This window comes from Thermobia domestica, chromosome 13 (genome assembly GCF_964235325.1).
Source record: "Thermobia domestica chromosome 13, izTheDome1.hap1.1, whole genome shotgun sequence".
NCBI lineage: Eukaryota > Metazoa > Arthropoda > Insecta > Zygentoma > Lepismatidae > Thermobia > Thermobia domestica.
Genome location: NC_137466.1, coordinates 121,762,050 through 121,782,669, shown reverse-complemented (window position 1 = coordinate 121,782,669; position 20,620 = coordinate 121,762,050). Strand labels below are relative to the sequence as shown.

Here is a 20,620-nt window from a genome sequence, read left to right as displayed (position 1 = left end):
ATGTTGTAAAATAAATATTCTATATAAAAAATATTTTTGTAAATTTTATTGATAGTTGGCAACCCTGATATCTGTGAGAAAATTATCAAATTCCGTTATGGGGTTACTAGTATGGTTATTTATAACATATGCATGAATTGACAGTCTACTGTCAATAGAATATGAGAAAAATGAAACTATTCTGAGATAATCCAGTAATTTAAGGCATGCAAATTAAGAGACCATCACCCCTATTTACCACCCGTTTGCGAAGTTTCCCCAAGATTTAGAGAGTGGCACTCATGGGATTCGAAATCAGCACCCCAAAATCATAAAAGATCAGGAACGGCTAAAAATTGCATCTTTTTCCCCGGACTAAAGGAATGTGTATCAGCTCATAATACCTACTTAGCGTCAGCCTAGTAGCGCACAAATTTCACAATCCTGCGCTTTAAGAGATAGTTAGTTCCCAAATGTTACTAGAGTCAAAGTCCTATTACCTCATTGTGGCAAATGTTCTCAAATAGTAGGACGTCATTTGATATGGTAAAAATAATACTATGAATTCATTATGGAGGTGGACGGTCATATGGTATTATTATTATTATTATTATTATTATTATTATTATTATTATTATTATTATTATTATTATTATTATTATTATTATTATTATTATTATTATTATTGAGAAGAGAATAGAGAACATCCGAAAATGGACCAATCATGTGTACAACATTGTCACATTGTGTTACGGAAATGAGCGAAAAGGGAAATAAGGAGCAGGAAGAAAGAAGAAACGAAAACAGAAAATACGTGTTTTTGCTTTGGATGCATACATCACCCATATGCGAAAAAAAAACAAAAAAAAAAAAAAAAACGCAGATTTATCTGAATTCCGAAGATTGGATAACACGCAGGAAGGATGCAAACGTCGTTCATATAGACAGCCAGCGAGACAGTCCTGCGCAGTGGGTTGCATATATCGGGTAATGGGACAAAAATTCATAGCACTTTATTACCTGACCAGGATAGCAGTGCGGTTTTGGGAGGATGGCGCTGCTGTTGTGTTTACATCAGTTTCTTGGGAAGCGCGGTGGGACAGGGGAGCGGAGAGTTTCACTCTGCAGTGTATCCAACGGGTTTTAAAAGTTGCAGTTTGGATGTTATTCATAGCTTTCCGCTTAATAAACAACGCCGTAAGTTACGTGATTATAGTGAATCATTCCTGCAGTAATGCAGATGTATTGTGAATAGTGATATATGAGTGGAAATTACCAATATAAGAACAAAATAGCACAATTGACAATTCAGTGAGCTTCTACCGCAGTTTCCCAAACGGTGTGCCGTGAATGGGCCGCTGGTGTGCCGCGAGGAATCGAAACAAAATTGTTAATTTTATAGCAATCAAAATGCAAAAGGTAGGGGAAAATGTATGTATTTCACATTACTATGAACCTCTTCTATGAATCTACAATTTTAAGTTTTATACCAGGTTACTGTTCTGTACATTTCTAATGTTGAAAAAATAGTTATCATTGTTATGACCATTATTGCTTCTTTATTATTGCAGACTATTTGTAACTTGAAAATTATAAATATCATTTAATCCTTTCGACAAATTAGCTACATTTATGTTTTAAAAGAAAAAGATATTTATTTGTTCGTTCGTTATTTAGTGTTCTTCCTTCTTAGTAAAAGGTTGGATTCAGTTTTTAAAAAAGAAAGCGGAATTTTAAAAACCTGAGTCCAATATTTCATTGCAATTGTTTTCTATTTTTAAATTAGAATGTAAAATAGGCATAATGATTTACCACGGGGAAAACCAATGATAGAGCTTTCTTCTATGTAAGAAGGAGATCAATAATCACAAAAAAAATACCACTGTGTTTTATATTTACAAATAATATCTATAAGTGTGCCGCGAGAATCCAAGTAACACCCGTAGTGTGCCGCAAGTTGAAAAAGGTTGGGAAACGCTGTTCTACCGTGTATTAAGCAGATTATATAAAAATTGGTTCCTTTTTATTCGATGTCATTATAAAACAGGAGCAGCCTGTAAAACGCTGCTCGCTAGTTTGTTCGCAAGTTAATATGGTGTTTTTTTTTTTTTTTTTTGCTTGTTACTTAAGATGTTCTACAAATAACTTCAATAACTTTTGAAACGGTTTGTCTTAACTTGAGCCAGGGGCGGATCCAGGCTGAATGTTTGGGGGCGGTCGTTCAAAGTCAAATCAAGGTAAGAGTGTATTGCAAAAAAAAAAAAAAAAAAAGTAAAACAATTTTAGAAAAGAAGTAGCTATTGTCTGCAATTTCTAGAACAGAAATGGCAACCTGCGATTTCGAAGGTGGACATCTTTTGAGCAAGAACGCCAGTGTAAGTAATTTTTTGCAATTTATTGCTTTATTTGTCTTCTGCAACGTAAAACAAAAAAAGTAAGGCCTACCTATTTTAGGTTTCATTTTACATTTATAATACAAAGTGAACATTCTTAGGTTTTATTTTTAAAATAAAAAAATATCCTATTCTGGGGGGGAGCAATCGCCCCGATCGCCCCGCCCCCTGGATCTGCCCCTGACTTGAACATGTGCGTGAAGTGGTTTATTACGAACAGGACAAAAAGAACTGATAGGTTGATTACAAGTAATCCGGTTAGAAACACTACTGCTTGCATTTTAGTTCCAAAACCGGCCGCCCGCACTCGTTCACTGGTCAGGTAATAGAATGTAATAGCCGGTGGTCCACATACGTAAGATAAACAGCAACATTAATATCAGTACCACACATGAGTATCAACATTATATCACTATGAAAATACGCGTACAACATAACAGTAATAGTAACAATTTTGTTTTTGTGCTACTACTGCCTATATACATTTTCGTTTCCAACATCCATCTCATCGTTGTTCTCATTACGTGATATATGCAACCCACCGCGCAGTGCTGTCTCGCTGGCTGTCTATATGAACGGCGTTTGCATCCTTCCTGCGTGTTATCCCATTTTCGGGCATTGAGATAAATCTGCATTTTTTTTTTTCGCATATGGGTGATGTATGCACCCAAAGCAAAAACACATATTTTCTGCTTTCGTTTCTTCTTTCTTCCTGCTCCTTATCATCCTTTTCGCTCATTTCCGTAACACATTGTGACAATGTTATACACATGATTGGTTTATTTTCGGATGTTCTGCTCTCTTCTCATGGGTGCGTTCTACCTCATTGAATTGGGTCGACTATGGGTAGTATTTCGTACATTTAATCTTTCTCTTCTCGTTCTCGCTATATTCCACATAATCTCATTTTGACCCCATTTTTATGCCCCTATTTGACCCTTTCAATGTGTTTGTTGGCCGATATAAAAAAAATACGTGTTGCTTCTTTTTCGATGTTCTTTGTGTCTGTGCAATCTTATCACAATCGGCGTTTTACACTTGGGTACCCTGCCTTGTCAGTTTGTCTCTCAACTAATATCGATTGTTTTCAATTACTTTCACAAATCAACTCATTACCAACTTACCATATATAGAAAGTATCCCCCTCCCATAAAAGAGAATTTTAAAGAATGCTAGGACACGTTCTATTTATTTTTAATAAAGAGTAAATATGCTGAATTTCAGCTCCCTAAGTTGAACGCCTTGTGAGATACTTAACTTTTCGCAAACATTCGGATACCCACTTCCCCTTTGGTACTGTACATGTATTATAACGAAAGTGATACGATAACATCCCAGTTGGGATTAGCGCCTAACTAAAATATATACATGCCAAAAGTCATTTCATTTGATTTTGCAATTTGGCCGTGATGATCAGGCACACATACTAGTTATAGTTTTTTTTTATACAATCATTCATATATTACAGGTGATTCAAAAATTTTTTTCCGCTAGTCAGCTCCTCTAAAAACTCTCAGGCTGTATCTCGAAAAGTAAGTAGTAAGTTCTATTGCTGTTATTACAGTTACAAACACCAATATCCAAAAGTGCCTGAAGTTCTTGTTTCGCTCAGATATGCTCATCTCAGGTAAGTAAACAGAAGAAATTGAAAAAGGAAGAAAAATAGAGGTCTTGAAAGTAAAACATAGATAAATTCACCGGGTTTAGAAGATGCTGTCTACAATGCATTGAGCAGAGTGGGTTGGTGGGTCCGAGTGAGTCGGGGGTCAGAGTGGGTCAGTGGATCAGAGTGGGTCACAGTGCCTGGTGGGTCGCAGTGAGTCACATCCTGTTGGCCCACAACCCACTCAAGAAATCTTGACCCACTGAAACACTTCATCTCTGCTCATCAAACCACTCTTGGACGATGTGAACTATATGAGCAGGAACTCTGTCATCTTGAAACACGGCATTGCCATCTGGGAACAAAGTTTGCACCATGGGATGCAGTTGGTCACTCAAAATGGTTACGTAGTCCTTGTAGTCCTTGGCGGTGACGTTTCCGTGCAGAGTGATGATGGGTCCGGCAGAATACCAGCATATGGCTGCCCAAATCACCACTGAACCACCGCCATGCTTTACTCTTGGTAACAGACAGTCTGTATCGTATGCTGTGCTGGCGTTCTTCACACGTGAACTTGACCAGCAGTTGGCAACAATGTAAAAAAAAGTCTCATCCTACCAGATGACACCACTGCTCTATTGTTCACTTTTTTATGGGCGTTGCACACTGTCTTCGTATAACGGCATGGTTAACAGTCACGAGTGATTTGGAAATTGCAGATCTGCTATAAATACCCTACTTGTGAAGTTCCCTTCTGACTGTTTTTAGTCCAGTAGGGTTTGTAAGCTCTGAATTCAGTTCAGTTGTGAATTTTGGCGCCGTGAGGATCTTCTACTTGGTCACAATCCTATCCAATGTGCGTCTGTCTCGGTGATGCGGTTTTTCCGGAACATTCGTAGGTAGTCATGATCTCCGAAACTGTGCCTCTTGATACACCAAACATTTCCGCTACTTTCGTCACAGAAGCTCCCACTATACGCTTACCCACAATTTGCCCTCTTTGAAACTCTGTCAGCTCAGACATGATCCGGTCGCTGAACTGTAAGTGGCCCATCTGTTCGATTGGCCAGGTAGTATGCCTCACGTGATGTGCCGGTGACCACGGCGACACCTACCATTCAAACGTAAATGGCGTTTGAAATGGCTACTTCTTTTAAACCAGGTGTTTCCATATTTTTTTTGTCCATCCATTGTATGTCTATAGAATCGTTAGGAGTGAAGTGGATACCAGTATACAGTTAATTTGAAGTTTCGAGCATAAAATAATTATATGTATGTATACACGACTCCGAAAGTGCATTCTCACCTGTAATTCTGCCTTTCCTGCAATATGCAACCCAAGAACATGGTCGTTGGGATGCTTGAGAATTAGAAAGGCGTTGGACCAAACCCAATTTTGCTACAAATATAACAGTGTGGCAAACTGCAAATAAGTGAAAAAATACATTGTTAAGAATTACGATTTTATTATCGTGAGGGTAATGGATGACATGAAAAAGTTACAAAATGATCTTACTTAAGCAGTTCAAACAAGATGAATGGTAAGAAATAGACATAAGAGGACTTACCATACAGCTATCCAGTCCCTTGACTTATTGCACGAAAAGTTCCACGGGCGCTTTCTGTCGAGAAATGCTGATGTGAACTGGCCACCTAGATCTCCTGGATTATTTTGTGTGGGGTTACCTCACATCTCACGTCAATGAGAATAAGCCAGGAACAAGTACTGAAACAGGGCATTGAGCGCACCATTGTTAATTTATTCCGTACTATGTGTGCAAGAGTGGTACAAATTTAGACTTTCAGGGTTTATTCCCCCAACCGAAGCAGAGTTCTTTTTGGTAAATCCTACATACGTACTTATTGTAAGGATTAAAAAGAAACTATAGATAAATTTCTTCTGCAACATTTTCATGTACACTCATGTCCAAAATGATTGTCGCATATCTATAACTGTCTTCTTGTAAGAATATAATTTGATAATGATTTTGCAAGGTTCTTTTAATACTGATACTATATGTATAATAGATAAATGTATATTTGTGGTAAATTTCATAGGAAAAGAATTATAAATACGAAAATTAGAATGAGTAAAATAAAATGTTGCTAAATGATCAAGAAAGTTTTATTTTCGTTTTATTGTCCTTATTTACTGCTCTTTAGACATGAAATTTGCCACATACATGTCTTTGCCGATTATACACATACTAACATTATAAGAAATACCGGGCGAATTCATTATCAACTTATATTCCTGCAACAACATATTTATAGACATGTGACAATAATTTTGGACATGAGTGTACATACATCAAAATTGACTTTTATTTAGAAAAAAATATATCTTTAATTATTTCAGGTAGAGTTCCATTTGTAAAGTGTGGCAAGTTTGTTATTCCGGAGTTGGATCCACTCATTGCATTTATCGCCAACAAGGTACGAAAATAATTATGCCACTTTAGTGTAATTTAATAATTTACTTTCAAAAATTACTATTCAAGTTAAAATATGTCTTCCTGATCAGTGGTGGATCTAGAAGATAAAAACAAGGGGCCAGCCAGATCCCAGACTATGATAGGTATATGATGAGTGTACTATATAAACTTGCAAAAATATATAAATAATAGCTTAAATTATTTTGTCACCCAAAAAACTAGGAGGGCCTAGGCCCTCCGACGCTGGGCTACATCCGTCACGGTTTCTGATTCTGTATTTCATTTCATCTGAATCAAGAAATCAACCTTTTTAGTAGCAACTGAATTTACTATTCTCCGTAAAGTTTCTATTGTCAAGTCATTTACATTATAATTGTTAAAAGTTTTGGTTAATTAGATGGATTGGGGTTTAGCGCCCCATTTAAAACAGAGGCTATATAAGATGTGGACTTACAGTTTAACATGGAATCCAAACCACACAAGCCATGCGGGAGCTATGTTAAAAGTTTTATTTGTAGCTTGTACAGTAATAGAGATTAATATATTTTTGAATATATTTTTCAGGGCATTAGCCTTACAAAATCTCTAGATCACACAGAAAAGACAGAAATGCGAGCATTCATGTCAATAATGAAAAACCAACTTGTAAATGCTGAAGTAAGTGTAGAACGCAGTTATTACTTTCAATCTAATGCTAGAGACTACTGAATTGCTTTAAATTAAATCTGTAGAAATTGTTATTATACACATAAAACGAAATGATGACTAAATCAATTTTTGAGATAATTGATGTGTTTTTTATGCTGCGATATTTATCTTGATAAAATCATGTCCGCCTTCGTCTAGCATTGATTCTCCCTTCATGAAAATTTCCGATTTCACCAAGACGACGATGAACAGCAGTAAATGTCCAATGATCAGGACACTGTCGATGAGAGTATAATTCACTATAAATCCGTTGCGCCACTCTGGATAGGCGAAATGTGTGTCTCTTAATTGAAAAAACGTAAATCCTTCCATCACCCTTTTTCACTTTTTCTACCTGTAACGGCAACACACACACACACACCAAGCTGATTTCACACTAATCAATATTTTAAGAACTCCACAAAGTATTAATTTGTATTCTCCGTCCGTTAAATCTATGGATCGCGTAAGTTCCACTCAAAATGAAGATGTTGCTAAGGATAAGGATCACGAACATTAAATTAATTTTAAACATACTTTATTCAGAAATTCTCTACTATAAGTTAGAATTGAGTGCATATTTGAATTGATGATTTGTAGCTTTGGAATTAAGTTAGAATTGAGTGCATATTTGAACTGGCGATTTGTAGCTTTGCAATTAAGTTAGAATTGAGTGCATATTTGAACTGATGATTTGTAGCTTTGCAATTAAGTTAGAATTGAATGCATATTTGAACTGATCATTTGTAGTTTTGCAATCAAATTAGAATTGAATGCATATTTGAACTGCATGATTTGTAGCTTTGCAATTAAATTAGAATTGATATTTCTATATTATCTTTTGTATAGTTTGATGAATTAATCAAATTTATATGCTCTGTTAGTATCGAATTAAATCTTATTCCGATAATTAAACCTTAATACGGTATAGTCCTATTCTAGGCACCCTCTGACAAGATTATATCTGCCATTCAATGGAAAGTAACTAACGATCCTATTTTAATCTGAGGCGATCCTATTTTAATCAGTTGGTATAATTTTATGTAGCCTCTATGCTGAAAAGGGACTTAAATTTCAATCAACCACATCAACTTGATTACATTAACTCGTTAGTTAAAATGAAGAGTACCGGTATATAAATGTTTATATAGTTTTTTTTTATTGGACTTGCATAATTTATAAACTTGTTTTCTTTTTCTTATTTGCTGAATAAGATGTACTTATGCTGGTGTGATTGGCCCACGTGGTGGAAGCTGACAGTGCCAAAATACGGCTACCTCTATCCATTTCCATTAAATATGATTCTTAGTCTAAGGAAAAGAAGACAAATACGTAAGCGGCTTGCCGTCCTCAATTGGTCTCAGAAGTCCAAAGATGAGGTAAGACATGTCTATTCATTTATTTATTTAACTTTTCGCCTTAGGATTTCTGGATTCATGGCTTCTTCAGGAGGTATAAAATATTTACAGGAATCACTTTCCCGGTACTACACATTCGAAGATAACAATAATACTAAATTAGTAATGTATTTTTTAAATATTAATTGATGTTCGTGTTTTTACGATACGCAAAGTAAATTTTAATCTTGATCTTGTACAGAAAGATCTGATTGAAGGAATCCTTTAGGCTATAGGATAGGTATTTATTTAACCACAGATCAAAGTGACTTTTAAACTGTAAATTTAGCATTTGTTTGATAAAGTCTGGCATTTTATTATATAGTTTTATTAGCTGAAATGTTCGTTCTTCGCACGGCCAGAATACGTTTATGGGAAATATTTTAATTCCATTACACACAGAGCCCGAAACGACTCAAAACGACACAGAAATGCATGTCTTCAAGTTTGGACATACTTTAATGTGTACAAATGAATTGCCTTCTAATGGTGGACATAAGGAAATATGTCGATTTTTGGACATTACGGATATGTCCGCCATGAATATTAAAAATGTGAGCAACTATAGTATGTCAAAATTATCTACTGCCTTGTTTTCATTAGTTTTGACGGATTAGTATGTTATGTTTTGATCATTGAGGCAATTATATCATTGTTTGAGATGATATAATTGCACGTCAAAAATTTATACACATGCGCGGAAGCGTGAGGTGGTTGTCGTTTGTCTCTTATTATCAGTGTTACCAATGTAGCACTTTGTCGCTTGATCTAGAAATTTTTAAGGATATTTTTTTTTATCAAAAAAAGGTTCATTTATCGTTGTTAGAATAGAAATTTAGCACCTTTTAAATGTTGTCTAGTGACTAAACTAGCATTATTTCCACTAAAATTAGTATTTCTAGCGTCTTCTTGCAGTGTGTTTAGTGACAATATTATTCACATTGTTGGCAGTGTGTTTAGTATCATTACGACATGTGTGTGTGCCCTATTACGGACAGGTTTGACATATATTTTTATGCCATATCAATGTCTTCGGGCTCTGTGTGTAATAGGGTAAGAACCTCAAATATGAGACACTAAAAGTTAAGATGCTATATACTGGTTAATTATAGCATAAAGAAATGTTGTTCTTATTTTAATATATTCTGTGGAATGTCTAATTTACGATACAAACTATTGGAATACCTAAAAATATAACAATAAAAAATTATATTGAAAAATGTGACCAAAGCTGCTATATTACCATTTTTATGAAGGATACCTAATAAGAGACCCCGGCTATTTGTGTACTCTTAAAAGAGTTCTTTTATTAATTCATCATTCAACATTGTCTTTAAGCCAAATCCTGTGATGGCACAAATATATATAAAACGTTACACTTTCAATCTAACTCACTTTCTTCAATTTTAGAATATATGCACTGTTAAATTTTACACTTTTGTGCGCATAAACCGCAAAGATTTTTGATAACTTCTTTTAATGTTTAAATATATACCAAATGAGAAGAAATGTGTCCAAAATGACAGTACAATGCCAACGAAATCACTGGCTCTATATACAGGACTAAGTCTAAGAGACTACTTTGTGAATAATGTCAATACAAATGAGCCCCTAATATAAGACCCAATATTAGCTACTATACGGATCACATTATGAGACCGGTCTCATATACTGAACCCATTAAGGGTCTCATAATAAGACAATCGACCGATAAACAAATGACTAACTCCATCTCAAATGTAAGTACATCGGTAACTCATTACATTTTGCAATATGCATATTCACTGATATAAAAGAAAGTAAAGATAGAATGAATATCAATTTACCTTCTCCATTTTCAGCGCCTAATGTGTACACGTTAAGAAAACTTTGTAGGGGCGCAATTTTTCCCAGCCTCATCTATACTAACAGCTCTCTACATAACTAGCTCACGTGAATTCCGGTGCTGTAGTGGGTTATTTCCTTTTGTTTTAACTCGCTTCCACTACATTGCAGTTCTGGCTTCACAAGATAGGTAGGGGTCTCAATTTAGGTGCCTATCCTCATATTAGGGGTTCTTACCCTATTTATTTCAATCAAAGGGTAATGAAAAAAATACATAAGATACTCTACTTTTGGCACAAATATTAAAACACCTACCCCTATAGAAGTCTTTAATCAAATTAATATGCTTTAAAAACCCAGTTTGAAGCGAATACTATCTTCCAAAAGTGTCAATTTCAAACGAGTCAGACGTTTTCCCAACCATGAAAACTATGAATTCGACACAAATCTGTAATTTTTGACATTCTATTTTTCATCTCCCCCACTCCACCCTCTGAAGATGGTGATGAACTTGGACTTAAATGGCATTAGAAACGTCACTATTCACTTCAGCGACCTCGAAAATTATGGATTTGACACTAATATCAATCATTTTCAATAATTTTTCCTTGTCATAATTTTACCCCCAGGGTACTAATCGAGGCTGAACTTGAACTTAAATGGCATCTGGAATATCACTCTCTATCTAAGTGACCTCGAAAACTATGGATTCGACATTAATGTCGGTTGTTTCTTACTATTTTTATGTCTGTTCCTCCCACTTCCCCCTCTAGGAGTGTTCAGAGGATTTTGCCCCCACTGAGGGCTGAACTTGGGGTTAAACAGCACCAGGACTCATATCAATTAACTTATGACACTGAAAATGAATGATTCGACACTAATATCTGTTGTTTTCGATATTCTTACATGTCACCATTTCACCCCTCTTCCTTTGGGGAACTAATAAGAGCTTAAATCGAATTTAAACATCAGAAATGTCACTATTTATCTAAGTAACCCCGAACACTATGGACTAGACACTAATATCGGTTTTTTCAATATTTTTATATGTCTGTCCCCTCCCATTCCCCCAAGATGTACAAAAGGGGTCTTACCTTTTTCTGATTTTCCCATGCAACGGGGGCAAAAGGAGCATTTGCCCTCCCTGGATTTTCAAATAGGTTCGATTTAGGGTTGACACCCATCCCGATTTTCGAGAAAATGTCCGCCGTAGCTCTGTCGGGACTTCAAAACGTTCCGACTTTCATGTTCAATAATTAATTTTATTATTATTATTATTATTATTATTATTATTATTATTATTATTATTATTATTATTATTATTATTATTATTATTATTATTATTATTATTATTATTATTATTATTGGAATTTGGTTTCCACGTTATTATACAGAGCCTCTGAAAAAAGGACACCTTACAACAGCGGCAGGCAGGCAGGTATGTAGCAAATAGTCCTATACATATCTATAATTCATAGATACTGTATGCTTGAGTTTTCAATACTGCTTGCTATATATGTTTACTCTTTTTCTTTGAGAATAAAGTTCCTTCAAAGTCTACATTTACCGAATGGAATCGCATTTGCTAGAAGTGAGGGTCATTGCTCCCCCATCCTGTAGGAATGGTCAGAGAGGACACATATGGGAATTGGCATATTAAATAAGTATATACAGGGCGTTCCAAAAAAACACCGACAACGCTTGGGAGATAATTTCTGACTCCAAGATAAGACAAAACGTATAGACAAATTTACGTGCACAATGCTTCCTTTCGGAGTTATAGGCTGCCAAAAACATAAAAAAATGCACTTTAAAGACCCATAGGTCCAAAACTAAGGAACCTACCGTAGTCGGGTCAAGACTTTACTTAGGAACTAGTATGTTCCCTATCCAAATATCCAAGTTTCACAATCCTGCGGTACTGCCGAAACAATTTTTACGAAGTTAGTTGTTGTTTCAAATTATATACCCGTAGCCAAACTCCCTCCATAAAGTTGTTGCGTGAGTACATTAAGATTCTGAAACACGTATTTTTGAATAGGGCACATATTAGTTCCTAAGTGAAGTCTTGACCCGACTACGGTAGATCCCATAGTATTGGAACTATGGACATTTAAAGTTCATTTTTTCATGTTTTCGGCAGCCTATAATTCCGAAATGATAATTTTTTCACCCAGGTTGGTCTATACATTTTGTCTTATCTTGGTGTCAGAAATCACCTCCCAAACGTTGTCAGTGTTGTTTTGAAACACCCTGTATATCAAGTGTGTGTGTTATACACAGTGGCGAAGCGTAATCACGTAAGTAGGGTAGGCCCGGTAAACTAATATTTCCATTTAGCTCCACTACAAATATTTTGAAGTGCAGTTCATATTTTCTTCTGACTGGGATTGCAGGGGGAATGAAGGGAATTTCCTCCTCACTTGCTGTTTTCATTTCCTGCATATTTAAAAATGGAGGGAAAGGAAAAGAAAGTACATTCTTACTGTTAGCTGTCAAATTTCTTTGTTACTTGTATCTCCTACTTTAAAGTAAGTACAATACTGTATTTAATTAATGCATCACATGATAATGACTTGACTAGAAATGTTAATCCTCAGAAGGAACTTCATTTGAATCAACACAAGACAATTAATATTGTATTCTATGCAGTGGCATATTTAACCAGTTGGCTCCCGAGTTATTTTTATTGCACCGAAATTTTATTGCAATTTTTTTTATTGTTTTATATATATATATATTGCAGAATTTCCACATTTCCAGAAATAAAGTCAGCAAAGCCCCTCGAAATAGTGATGAGCGCAAAAGTCTTGGTCTTGTAGTTTTTGCAAGAGTCTTGCATGCAAGACCAAGACCAAGAATACCGATGCAAGAACTAGACCAAGACCAGGAATACCGATGCAAGAACAAGACCAAGACCAAGACTCTTGCGCAAGAGTCTAGCACAAGTACCGGCACTACTTGATTTTTTATATAATGTAAAAAAGAAGGAGATGAATTTCTTGACTTCAGTAAAAATGCTGCTGGAGTGAATGTGTTCCCAGTAGTTTATGCAATCCGTGTGAATCGATCCGGCCCTGTAGCTTATAGCAACAGTATGCCGTTTTCTGAATTGGTTGTTCGCGCTTTCTGTAGATATTACTCGTTTTCAAGCCATACAGGTGTCATCTTGCGCCATGTAAGCTATTTTGGTGGAGAAACATCCTGTGTGTGGATTTTCTCAGTTTTTTTTTTTCGGTTTCCTCCTGCTTTCTTCATTCCACCATTTCAGTCATTTTTCATCATCACTGTCTCCCTTAGCCTTGGTGCATAACTGTTGGACGTTAAACTAGATACTTCATTTCATTTCAAAGCATACTAGTGGTGTTCTTCCAAAACTGAAGAGAAATGTAGTATTGAACATCGGTAATTCCGTACATCAGAGGTGCTGACTACATGGGTATGACCTTGGCTCCGAGACGCAAGCATCCGTTGGAAATTTTTAATGTGTGCTCATAATATTAATATCGAAATAACACTTTCATGACATTGACAAAAACTTAGTGCATCTGACCGCAAATTTGATTTCATGGGCGGATGCTTATGCGTTGAGACGGGACGTGGTGGCTCAGTAGTAGAGCATTCACCTCTGGTGCTTGGGGTCCCGGGTTCGATCCCAGCCCCCGCCAAGTGAACTTTGTGGTAGACAAACACCGTGTTCGTGGTTTTTTTCGGGGTTCTCCCGTTTCCTCCCACTTTCTTCATTCCACCATTTTCATTCATCACTCATCATCACCGTCTCCTTTAGCCTAACCGGCATAACCGTGGGACGTAAAACTTAAAGATTTCATTTCATTTCATTTCATTTCATGCTTATGCGTTGAATAATTGTTTACCAATATAACGTTTAGCCTCCTTAGGTATACGGCACATTGAGGGTTGAGCGATATAACATTATACGACAACAGTAAATCTATATTATAAAATTGAAAGTGACTATGTCTGTGACACCTAATCTCTTGAACCACCCGCTCGAGATCGATCAAATTTTTAATATAGATCAGGTCTGAGCCTGGAATGTTATTTGTCAGTTCACTTTGAAGGAACAACATATGGGAGAAGGAGGAAGGGGAGGTATACAAAAATTAAAATAAATGAAAATAAAAGTGACTAAGTTTGTGACTTAATAATTCTTGAACCACCTCAAATTTTTAACATGTATGAGGTTCGGAACTGGAAAGTTTTTTTATAGTTTCACTTTGATGGTAGAACCTAGGGGAGGAGGAGGGGAGGGTGAGGTGTATATATGAAAATAAATAAAACTTAATAACTCTTGAAACACTCAACCGATCTCGATCAAATTTTCAACATAGATGAAGCTCAAACCTGGCACGATTTTTATCATTTGGCTTTGACGGTGCAACATAGGGGATGGAGAGGGGGGGAGATATATGTAAAAAATAAAAGTATAACTTACTGTCTTTGTGACTTCATCACTCTTGAAACAGCCAACCAATCTTAATGAAATTTGCAACATAGATGAGGTTCGGACTTGGGGTGTTTTCTATCATATCACTTTGAAGGGAGGATGAGGGGAGGAGAAGTGTACAAAAATAAATAAAACTTAATAATTCTTAAACCACCCAACCGATCTTAATTATATTTTCAACATAGATGAGGTTCGGACCTGAGATGGTTTCTGTCATATCACTTTGACGGTGGAGCTTAGGGGACGGAGAGAGGAGAGATATTTAAAATTGATCGAAAATGACCGATATTAGAGTGGAGTCTGTAGTTTTGGGGGTCGCTGAGATAAACAGTGACACTTCCGATGCTGTTTAAATCGAAATTCAGCCTCGTAGCTTGGCGGTGGGAGGGAAGATATCTAAAAATGATCGAAAATTAATATTAGTGTCGAATTCATAATTTTTGAGGTCGCTAAACAGTGATACTTCCGACCTCGTTTAAATGCAAATTCAGCACCGCAACTTGGGAAGGGGGAAGAAGGAGATTCATAAAAATTATCGAAAATGACCATTATTATCAATGTCAAATTCATGGTTTCCAAGGTCATTGAGATGAACAGTGGCACTTCCGATGCCGTGCCTTGCAACATGAGGGAGGAGGAGATATATAAATTTATTGAAAATGACCGATATTAGTGCCGAATCCATAGTTTTCGATGTCTCTAAGATGAACAGTGACGTTTCTAATGCCGTTTAAACCCAAATTCAGCCCCGCAGCTTGGGGAGGAGGGGAGAGAAATATAAAAATAATCGAAAATGACCGATATCAGAAAGCGCTTTAGTAAAATAAAAGGTGACTGGTTAACGAAATATATAATAAATTTAACCCAACGAAGTAGGTAATTGATGCTAGTAATTCATATTCACAAGTGAAACTGATTTTGTACAGTTATTTTAAATAACTTGTAGTTTGAAGTCGTTATTTTGTATTTCTAATATAGGTCAAGAGTATTTATACAAATTCAGTTTATAGAAAAGACATAGACAGATGAGTCGTTTTTAGTTTTCACTCAAATTATTCTAAAATATTGTTTCGATTATAATAATTATTTTAATTTTTTCTCTCTTTTTTGGTCGATATGCTAAACATATAATCATAATAATCATCAAAGCTATTCTGCCATTATTGGCAGGTTGCTTGCTGTAACTGAGAAACCTCGATGTACGGTGGTCCTCTGCTAGTCTCTTCGTCTTAATGTAGCAATTTTCTTTTTAATACCCTCCTTCAACTACAATCTCCTTTGCTCCCTCTCTCTCTTTCCTTTCACGATACCCTCTAGCACGTCCTCCACAGCCAATATCCCAACCAGTTCATCTTTCTCCTCTTATCAATATATAAAATTCTTCTTTTTTCTCCTACTGCTAATATTTCTAACACCTTCTCATTCGTTTTCCGTTCAACACAGCTAATTTTCTCCTTTTTTCTCCATGCCCAGGTTTCGAAAGTCTGCAATTTTTTCCATCGCTTTTGCGTAATGTCCATGTTTCTGTCCCATTAGAATCAGTAAAACAAAATCTCAGTATTTAATTATAAGTTTGTTTAATACAAAGATTAGCTCATCGTGGCTGAAAAGAAAAATCTGACGCCTTTAGGGTGTAAATATAATTTTGCAGTTCATGGTATTTCAATAATCTGTACCGTTTTGATTTTGTTTCATTCGTGTCAGGGGAACCAGTGGAGTGTTGGATCTGTTAAAAAAAAAAAAAGTATAAAAATATTACGAAACGTCGTGATTTACCTTATAACTAGCGAAGCGTGGACATCCAATAAAAAAATAAATGTCATCACTTATGTTGTACACTATTATCATACTTACACGAAGATAAACTATGTTACATTTAGAAACATACATTGTATTTCCGTTACTATTGGAGCATTGTGGAATTTATTATTATCCCTTATATCCAAAGTAAAATTTACCTTGAAAAGCATAAGATTTCTTAAAAGCAAGACTTGCAAGACTCTTGCAAGCAAGACCAAGACCAAGACCAAGACTGGGTGTACAAGACCAAGACCGGGGTGGTCTTGGTCTTGCATTTGTTCATCACTACCTTGAAACAAAATCGTAAATACCCCATTGATTCTATGAAATGGAAAACAACTAAAATTACACACAAATATTATTTTATTCTGTACGGTAGCGTTTGGTAAATTTATACATATGTTTAATGTATCACACTTATATTTTACAAGCTATTATGGACCGGGCCCCAAGTAGGAAAAAAAAGAGCTACTCTGAATAGCTTCTGAGAATATATACCTAAATTAAACAAGTTATCACTAATAGAAATACATAATTCTACACAGAAACTTCTTACTGTGTGTTATGGAAATCGTTTTCTAACATGTTAGCTTTGAAAGAGACCTTAGGCGAGTCTTTGTACCTTCCCAACAATGCGTGCAATCCCCTGCGATAATAGCTTTGCTCCCTGAGCAGCATAGCCTGTAAGCCGTCTAGTGAGCTGGTGAGGCTCAGACAGAAGGGTCTCCAAGTGTTTCCAACCTTCTATTTTTCCCGAAAAAACCGAAATGTTAAAATATTGACTTTATTTTATAAGAAACCAAAGATAAAGAAAATATACGGTAGAAAACAAGGTAGGCCCGGCCTCAGAGCCTCATAGTACGCTTCGCCGTTGGTTATACAGTATGTTTATTTATTTTTTCATGGCCGCTTCGCAACTGATGGCATCCCTAGCTCGATTCTTTGAAATACATATCAAAACATATTAGATTTGCTTACTCACACACAACAGTATTTATTAATATGTTTACTATAGTTAATAGAGTTATGCAATGTACACCAATAATAATTGTTTTACATGAAGTATTCATGACTTACCTTGTATGTTGGTCTTTTACCCCCTTGGAAAAGAATCCGACGAACATTCTGGTTCTTCACATGTTTTATTTAAGACCCACTCTCTCTGCCCCCATACAACATCGAAATATAAAGCATTTCGGCAGTGCAATAGTTGACTACTCTCCCGTAGGAGACGATTGTCTTATTCATAAGAAAATAAGAAGGAAACTTTTAGATGGATGTTGTGTGTATATTTTGAATCTTTCCTGCAAAAAAATATTTCTCATTTGCATTGTTTTGTCAAAAACTTTGGAACGAACAGCCCCATTTGATTTTAGTATGATTTGAAGTAGAGAGCATGTAGATAATTCTGTCTATGCTGACAAAATCTTAATCAAGTTGGTTCACCGTTCTATAGTAACTGGCTAAGGAATGGAATGGATTATGCTTGAGCTTCCGCCTGTGTTACACTTAATGCACACGCATGGGAAAAATAAATTCATCCTTTGGATAGCTATTTGGTTATCTGAATAAGAAAACAAATTCACAGTGGAAAGTATGCGTATAGGTTTACGCTAAAAGAATTGAACATTAATATACTCTCAGTTATGCTCGTAGTATTTGTGTATATGGATGCAAAAGTACCGTTACACAGGGTTACTTTGCACAAGATTTAAGCAATTTTAAAGAAAATCGCATGTAACTTACATAGACTATGTACTTATTTAGAACAGTGTATTTTAAACATATAATAACTAGATATATATAAGGAAAACATTTATGCAAGTTCATTAGTAAACATTCAGTATGACCATAGTTATTGAAATATAAAATTTGGTGCAAAGTAACTCCATAACAGGGGCGGATCCAGGGGGGGAGCAATTGCCCCCCAGAAGAGAAAACTTTCTTATTTTATATATAAATAAAACCCATCAGAGAGCTCTTAAAAGTAGCTCTAAGTAGCAGTATTACGACCTGCCGCCCCCTCCAAAAGTCCTTCCTAGATCCGCCTCTGCTCCATAGGTAGGGTTACTTTGCACAACATACAAAAAAAGTATGTTCAACGTACGAACATAACGTTTCTGTGCAATGTTTTCCCTTCAGTATTTATACATTTTACTTTCTACACAAAACTGCATGCAGTCTACAAATATTGATATTAGAATGATGGTATCGGTATCAGTACTTCAGGGATGCAAATAACCACTCGCCTGGGGCGAGTGGTTCATCGGTGTGGGCGAGTATTTAATATCACACCGAAAGTAAGTAAATGATTTATATTGTGAGACGTGGGCTAGTGTTTTTTTTTTTTTTCTTGGACGAGTAAAATTTTGTTGCTTATTTGCATCCCTGCAGTACTTAGTTTGAATTATCGATATTTGTAAAGAAAATTATATATTTTCTGGTACCGGCACAGGAACCACATTCTAATAGTTTAGCATATGTCCCACAAAAATGCCAAGTCAGGAACAGAAAAAAACCGTGAACTAATTTGCCTTGATTATTCCTTATGTCTAAGAATATCATACCAACCGTAATCAGTGAAAGTTACGAGGTTTGGGACTTCCAGGCTGAAGCCACCCAAATTGCATGGTTTCTTTTTTTGAAAAATGTAATGTTAGTCATTCCTATGCGTATAAGCTGCAACCCCCCCCCCTTAAAAAGTATAGTGATTTCTAAAAGAAACGAAGTCTTTCTGAGTGAAGTCCCTCTCAAACTACTTTTCTGGATCCGCCACTGTTCATAATTTATTTTTCAACAAGAAATTCATTCCAGCATCTACCTAAATAGGAAATTTACCTAAATTTAGAATGCAGGAGGTTCCAGTAGTAATAATTTCCTATCTAAGCATTATTTCGGACAGATGCAAAGTAACCCCGAGTAGAGGCTGAAACCGCCTTCTCCCAGTTTTACCTTTTTTTATGACTTTAAAACGTTTCACATTTCAATTTCAACTATTGCATCAAAGTCCCATTATACACAGTAGTATTCTATGAAACTGACTTAACTTTTACGGAAATTCTTGTACGTGATATCTTCCAAATTTTGGGCGGCCTTTACAGTGACTTCTTTCTATGCCTACAACTACGAACCCTCCCGGTAATTAGAACTGATGTTAATCGCCAGCGCCAACATTATAGCCAAAATACAGTTAGATGTTCTATCTTACGGTGGCAGTTAAAACTTTCTCTTTACTGTTAATGGTTTTGCTGATAGACACAGAGGACTGTGAAACTCTTTTCATATTTTGTGCAAAGTAACCCCTGATGTGCAAAGTAATCTCGTCTTACGGCACTTGAATTGAATTGAAAAAGGCTTTTTACTAAAGAATGTCAATGATTTGACAGTCGTTTTGTTAACGTTACCACTAAAATTAATTATTATTATTATTATTATTATTATTATTATTATTTTTTTTTTTTTTTTTTTTTTTTTTTGCGTTCTTCATTTGATTAAATATTCATGCATACATTTATTCAATTCAAGGTTTTGTCTCAGTTGGACAATGCTTGCCGCATTCTGTCAGATCGTTTGGAGAACAAGAGATACTTCTTTAGTTCGTAAGTTTTTCTGTAATAACTATAATAGACAGTAGCGTAGCCTGACCCAGGTAGAAAGGTTATTCAATTTTCTAGATTTATATTTTAACGTAATAACTTTAATTTTTTTTTATTTAAGAAGAAATGTTGTATTCACAGGATACAAACTGAAATAACTTAACTGGCATTCAGATTTTATATGAATAGATTAAAATCTATGTATAAGTTTACCTGTTGACCACCAGGTCACTCATTCTGCCAGTTCATCCAAATGTGCTTCAGATGGATGTTAGGATAGGGATCTTCCATTTGTTACCCAGCTGAGTGAACGACATTGCACTTTCCACGTCATTATGATTGTTAAGTGTTCTAACTCAACCATCAATGTGTTGACGTGCAAGCTACATAAAACTTGGCAGTTAATTTCGTTTATTTATTTATTTATTTATTTATTAC

General features: G+C 35.6%; 1 protein-coding gene across 2 annotated transcripts in view; it reads left to right on the top strand.

The window, feature by feature from the left end:
• LOC145668461 (metaxin-2-like) overlaps positions 1-20,620 on the top strand; it is a 63,577-nt gene that overhangs the window by 33,961 nt on the left and 8,996 nt on the right. For both annotated transcript variants that reach the window (XM_081736354.1, XM_081736353.1), the window contains 4 exons: positions 6,335-6,411; positions 6,975-7,067; positions 8,312-8,476; positions 20,112-20,185. In XM_081736354.1, coding sequence (XP_081592480.1) covers positions 6,335-6,411; positions 6,975-7,067; positions 8,312-8,476; positions 20,112-20,185 — 409 coding nt within the window. The remainder of the gene's footprint in view (positions 1-6,334; positions 6,412-6,974; positions 7,068-8,311; positions 8,477-20,111; positions 20,186-20,620) is intronic.